This window comes from Hibiscus syriacus, unplaced genomic scaffold (assembly GCF_006381635.1).
Source record: "Hibiscus syriacus cultivar Baekdansim isolate YM2019G1 unplaced genomic scaffold, ASM638163v2 tig00110384_pilon, whole genome shotgun sequence".
Lineage (NCBI taxonomy): Eukaryota > Viridiplantae > Streptophyta > Magnoliopsida > Malvales > Malvaceae > Hibiscus > Hibiscus syriacus.
The window spans coordinates 6,326,740-6,333,429 of record NW_024062715.1 but is presented as its reverse complement, the minus strand read 5'-3'; the positions used below and the strand labels follow the sequence as shown (position 1 = coordinate 6,333,429).

The 6,690-nt window shown below is 41.9% G+C and overlaps 1 protein-coding gene across 1 annotated transcript; it reads left to right on the top strand.

Moving 5' to 3' along the window:
- Positions 1-3,385: 3,385 nt before the first annotated feature.
- On the top strand, positions 3,386-6,083 carry LOC120122242. Its single transcript, XM_039141426.1, has 6 exons — positions 3,386-3,998; positions 4,098-4,295; positions 4,380-4,693; positions 4,814-4,891; positions 4,976-5,257; positions 5,874-6,083. Exons 1-6 carry the CDS (start codon positions 3,386-3,388, stop codon positions 6,081-6,083), a joined length of 1,695 nt encoding a protein of 564 aa, XP_038997357.1.
- Positions 6,084-6,690: the final 607 nt, after the last annotated feature.

The window sequence follows — 6,690 nt, the reverse complement described above, 5'->3', positions numbered from 1 at the left end:
AAAAAATAAAATGAAAATTTGAAAAATGATTTAGAACTTTCAAAAGTCAAAATCAATGATTTAGAAAAACAAAATTTTGATTTAAAAGTTAAGCTTGAGAGCTTAACAAAAGAAAAAGAATTAATTTCTAAAAACAACTCATTATGTTTAAAAATAGCAAAATGCTCACATTGCCATTTTCATGGTCCATGGAACATGCTTGTCCTATAAAGAAAAGAAAATCTTTTAAAATTAGACAAATATGGGTTCCTAAGGAAACAAGGGGTGTTGAAACTAATGTTCAAGGATCCAAAACAATTTGGATATCAAAATCTACTTAAATGTCTCTTGTAGGTGTGTGTAGGAGCAATGGTGATGAAAATGAAGAAATCAAGATGCTCTTCCTACACTAAAAAAGGAATGGGTAACCTCTAATCTTAAAAGTTTTTTAATTTTGCATAATTGGTTGCTCATTTGGTTTGTGCATGCATGATTTTTTTAACTTAAATGATTTTGTGTTGATTTTCTATCTCATGTATGTTAAAAAGATTTTATGATGAACATTTTAAAGTATTTTTAATGATTTTTCATAATTTTTAGTTCATCATAATGAATTTTGGTCAAAATTGGATTTAAATGCTAATGACATCTCTCTAACAATTTATATCAATTTTCAAAATGCTTTGATTTTAAATATTATTAACTTTTTGACCTAAATTTAAATGTTTATGCATGTAATTTAAAAATACCAATGATATCTCTCTAACAATTGATATCAAATTTTTCAAATGCATAAGCTTTTTTATAGCTTTATGCATATGCACTTAATTTCAACATTTAGTAGTGCATAAAGTATTTTAGACTTGGATATATTGAATTTCATATGCTACTAACATGTTTGTTTTTCTTTGTTTAAATTCACTTTTGTTTTAATTGTCAAGTTCTTAAAAGTCAAATTTTTGTTTGGAATACACTTTTTTGAGGGGGAGCTTTGATTTTTCAAATGTTTTTATTGTCAAGTTTATCACTTTCTCTCCAATGTTATTTTAGAACCTTAAAGTTGAATTATTTTTTATATAACAAAAAGGGGGAGAAGTATGATTTGAAAAATTCAATTTCTTAATGAAAAAGGGGTAGCTGAATATTTTCAAACTTTTTCCAACAATTGGTATCTTTTTCATTAAATATTTTATTAAGGGGAGTTTTGTCAAAAACAATTTTTCAAATATATTGTTATATCAAAAAGGGAGAGATTGTTAAACTATATTTTGATATAACAATTTAAGGCAAAATGTTTTTGGACTTGAATTGAATTTATTCATAGTTTTCAAAAATAATTCAAAATTCTTAAAATTGGATTTGAGCACAAAATTATTTTCACGTACAAGAAGTACTGATACTGTTCTTACAGTATCGATACCTCATGAACAATATTGATATTGTTCATATGGTACTGATACCAAATGTAAGGGAAGTATCTATACTTACTAAGTAGTATCGATATTACCAGCAATGCTTAAATTCCACAATGAGAAAATGGTATCGATACCCAAAGGGGTACATATACTATTTTGTATAGTAGTATCGATACCATCAGGCCCCAACGGCTAGTAACAACTAGTTGATTTAAAAATAACAAAGGTAGTACTGATGCTCCCTTTAGGAGTATTGATACCCTCTGTACTGAACATTTTTATTTTGCAGAGTTTTCATTCCCATACTACTAGAAATCATCCCCAACGGCTATAAACGGCCCCAACTTTATTCCAACATATAAATACAAGTTGAGGACACTTGAAGAATGGTTAGAACACCTATCCAAGCAATAAAACACAAGAGAAGAGTTTTTTCAACCTTATTTTATCTCTTTTGCAAATATTTGTGTTTTTAGTGAGCTAAATTTTGTAAACACCCTACATTTGAGAGGTTTTATTTGTTTACTTCTTTTTACCTTTGTAAAGGAGATTGGTTCTAGTTTAACCAAGTGAAAAATTATAGAGTTGTAAAGGTTACTCTTGATCCTTGAAAAAAAAGAACAAATTAGTGAATTTATTAGAAAATCCTTAGTGAGGAGCTAAGGTAGTGGATGTAGACTTAGTTGAAAAGTCGAATCACTATAAATCGATGTGCAAAATTTTCTATCTTTTACTCTCCTTACTCCCTAAACAATTTTTTAATTCACCCCTTGTGCATTTTTCGGTTGATCAAATTGAGCCTCTTCGATCCTAACATTAATTTTTACAAGTAAACTGTTAAAGCAACTTGAATTAATGTGATTTATTTTTATAATTTTCATTCAATTATTTTTACATTTTTACTTTACTAAAATACTTCAATAATCAAAATATTTTTTTATGATATATTGTACTTCAATATTCGAAAGTAATCCTAAATATATTCAGAGTCTTTTGTCACGGGCTAGGAACTTGGGTCCGAGACACTGGTGCAAGTGTCCGACGGAGAGGTTCAAGACAGAGGATCGGGCTTGCTAAAACATTAGTGCAAGAGTCCGAAAGGGAATCTCAAGATAGTTATCGGGCTTGCCAAAGCCACCAGACTTGGCCCATCACTTGGAGAATGCTATGGAGTCCGTTCACATTGGCCGTGCAGAAAAGGAAAGTGGCATCATATCTGAAGATGATCACAGAAGCTCGGTAAATATGGCAAGAGGTAACAAAATCAGGAAGATATTGTGGGAAAATCTTACCATATCCAGTGTGAACACCTATCCAAGGAAAGAATCCTACTAATGGATGTAATTAGGAAGGATTTGGTTGTAATTCCTTGATTTAGGGGATTTGTCATTAATTGGGCAAATCATAGCCGTTGATGTAAAATGATCTAGGCCATTGATTGAGAGGGAGCTCAACTATAAATAGAGAGCTCTCCTCCTCATTTGTAATCACCCAATTCCATTCTTCTCTTTGTGAGAGAGTAATAAAGCTCTGAGGCATTTGCTCTATTCTTTCTGAGTTCTTAGTTCTTTGTTCTTGTTGCCTAGCTTGGTGGCCAGGAGTAGCCACCTTCGTGTTAGCACTTCCACACGATAGTCCGACCTTGTGGCTCCGAGTAGCCACGTTGGTGTTTTAAAGCTTCCGCAATCCGAAGCCTTGAGGGCTTGGTTCCAACCTTTGTGAGTTTGCACACTCACTTAGCTTGGGTAAGGCTTACTTAGTCGCCGGGAAGACCGAGGAGCGTCTAAAGCGTCTAAGACCGCACGACCCGTCAGACCTTGACTCTGATATTCCGACGGTGAGAGGCGTCGAAGTTCTGGGGGCGTGACAAGTGGTATCAGAGCGTTTCGTTGTGGGCAAGCAACGATCGTTTCGACCAAGTTTGGTGGAAGGTGCGAAACCGGGTAAGTTCTGTTTACTTACTGTTCGTTCAATTTAAATTGATAATTGAAATGGGGCACAAGAGAAGAGGAGTTTCCGCACGCAAATGCCAAGTGAGCCATGGTGGGAAACAAGATGAGAGTCCGAGGGGCTCAAGAGCATCATCGGTGTCCAAGCATGAGGATACCGTGACGAGTTCGCAAAGAATGCTCGAGGCAATAATAGCACACCAAGGGGAGCCGGTTCTCGAGGTAGAGAGGCTCAAGGGTGACGCCAAAGGCATGTCCGAGCGAGACGAAAGGTTCTCTCATGATGACGGGGAAAGTCTTCATGAGGAACCAGACGAGGAGCTAACGCTGAACGAGAAGTGGGCTTATTGGATGGAAGTTATTGCTGACCATACCGAGAAGCTCATTAATTTAGAGCATATCTCAACTTCGTGGGAACAAAGGGTCAGTAGACTTGAACAAGCCGAAGATGAGGCCAAGCAGACCCAGGGTGTTGTGGAGTCCCGCCTTGATCGATTAGAGTCCATGGAGGGCAGATTCAAGGTCGAGACGCAACGAGTTCTCGATGAGTTGGAGATGGTTCGAGGGAGAAATGCCCAAGAAGCCGAGGTAGCGGCTTTGAGAAGCGAGGTGGAGGAGCTCAAGAGGGAGCTACTCATATGCAAGGGAGCAATGAGTGAATGGGGTGCGCTCAAGACCTTCTTGGAAGGACTTAGACCAGGGGCGATGCTCGGGGAAGAGCAAGGTGATGCCCAGAGACTTTCGGGAGCCATAGCTGTAGCCGGAACGCTAACTGAGCTTGCTGATGTCAAGCCAAGTAGCAATGTGTCGTCCAGGCCCATGCCCAGGGATAGTGGCAACAATGGGGGAGACCGGGAAATGGTGCAGCGAGGAGATGGTATAGAAAGCTCTTCGAGTGGCCAAGTTGAGCCATCGACTGTTCGCGGCCAAGGAAAGCCATCGGGTAAGAATGGTAAGGCCAAGTCCGGGGAAAAGAAGAAGGCGAGCAAGGAAAAGCTGAAGTGCTACTTCTGTGATGGTCCTCACTTGATTAGAGGATGTCCCGAGAAGCGTCACCTTACAACCATCATGGAGAGGATGGGAGAAGGAGGAGTAGCAAGCATTGGCGGAGGCAGAAGAGTTCAAGCTGCCAAGTCAAGGGAAAGACTTGGTCCGATTGATGGGATCAATGCGGCCAAGCAAGGATCAAGACGAGGCAAGGCTGTCGAAGATGAGGCAGTCAAGCCAAGAAAGAAGCCAGATGCGATTGCGAATGATCGAGCAATCAAGTCAGGGGCAAGACTTGACGAGGCTACATGTTCCAAAGTAGCCGAATCAAGGGGCAAGCATGGTGAGACTACAAGTTCTCAAGTAGTCAAGCCAGGATCGAGACGTGACGAGACTGCGGGTGTCAAAGCAGTCGAGCACAGGAAAGGACCCGGTGCGATAGCAAGTGATAAAGCCGTCAAGCCGAGGGTGCAAAGTGAGCAGGTTCGCTCACAGTATGCCAAGATGGAGGCGTGGTCCAAGTTGAGGCGCCTCAGGCATAAGGGGACACTGAAGGAGTATGTGAGCCGATTCAGAAGACTCATGCTCAAAGTCCCAAGTTTGACTGAAGAAGAAGGATTCTTCACCTTCATGTTCGGATTGAAGCCGTGGGCAAAGAGGGCGTTGGAGCGAAGGGAAGTCAATGAGCTATCTGAAGCCTTGACAACCGCGGAGTCCATCAAAGAGTTTGGAGTCAAGAAGAACAAGACTTCCAAACCAAAGCCGAGAGCCGAAGGTAGCAGCAAGCGATCCCGCAATGAAGGCAAGTCGAAGGATGAGGAATGTTGTTCCTCGAGTGGTAGGGAAAGTCCACTCAATGATAAACCAGACGGTGGATCTGGTGATGATGTGTGCACTAGTTCAAGTGACACAGATGCTAAGCCGAGGGTAAGAGTCGAGCAAGCGAAGGGGCGCAAACTTGAGGTGCCAACAGTATTGCGAGATTACCCGAGGGGAGCCGAGTCATCCAAGGTAACGGATGAGCCCAGGATCGAGTTGTCCAAAGAAGAGGATGAACCAAGGATCGAGGGGGCGTTGCGACTTGGCTCAATACGGTTCATTTCTGCCAAATCAAGTAGAGGCCAAGGGCAGACCAAGTTGTCCATGTCCAAGGAGTCGAAGCAAGGGCTTGCCGAGGATGTTCAAGAGAGGAACAATCCTTCAAAGACTCGTAGACAAGAGTCGAAGGAGGCCAAGACGTTGAGGGACAAGGCAACCGTGGAGACACCACCCATTTCAAAGGTGGGAAGCGAGCTCCACCCTTCGTGTTAGAAGGGAGGATGCGAGGAAGGGCATCGGACTTTGCCGCGAGAAAGTGCCGATGCAGGATGGCGCAAAGAACTCCAATGACAAGGGTTCAATGCGGGGGAGTGTCAGACTTCATTGAGCAAGAAGGGCTGACGCAAAAATTTGAGCAAATGCCAACTAAATCAGAGGGGAAGGTACATCTCAACACTATTCTTGTGTTCTTGTGAGCTTGATTTGCAACTTTAAGTGAGTTTAGGTCGGGCAAGACCTAACTCTTAACGCGGATGGAACAAAGTTTGGATGGGATCCAAGACTTTGCCGCAAAGGACAAGGAGGTCCAAGTCGAGGCAAATCAAGACTTGTAGGAAGGAGTTCCTACGGAAGAGATGCACTTGTGGGCGTGTTAGCCCCATTTCATCACTTGACGGCAAGAGCCGAAGCAAGCACAGCCATTATGGGAGGCTGAGTCCTTATGGGGGGACATGAGCAAGCGAAGGCGTCGAAAGGCAACCAAGTTGATGTGAAGTATGGCGCGAGGGATCGTGAAGTTACATGCGGCAGAAGCCAAGGCAAGCAGTTCGTATGGGAGGACCGCAACAAGCCAAGGCAAGGAAAAGTATCCAGAGTGGTGTTGCCCAGGATCGTTGAGTGCAGTGACGAGGGCGTCGCTAAGTTCAGTGGGGGAGAGTGTCACGGGCTAGGAAAGTGTCCGACGGAGAGGTTCAAGATAGAGGATCGGGCTTGCTAAAACATTAGTGCAAGAGTCCGAAAGGGAATCTCAAGATAGTTATCGGGCTTGCCAAAGCCACCAGACTTGGCCCATCACTTGGAGAATGCTATGGAGTCCGTTCACATTGGCCGTGCAGAAAAGGAAAGTGGCATCATATCTGAAGATGATCACAGAAGCTCGGTAAATATGGCAAGAGGTAACAAAATCAGGAAGATATTGTGGGAAAATCTTACCATATCCAGTGTGAACACCTATCCAAGGAAAGAATCCTACTAATGGATGTAATTAGGAAGGATTTGGTTGTAATTCCTTGATTTAGGGGATTTGTCATTAATTGGGCAAA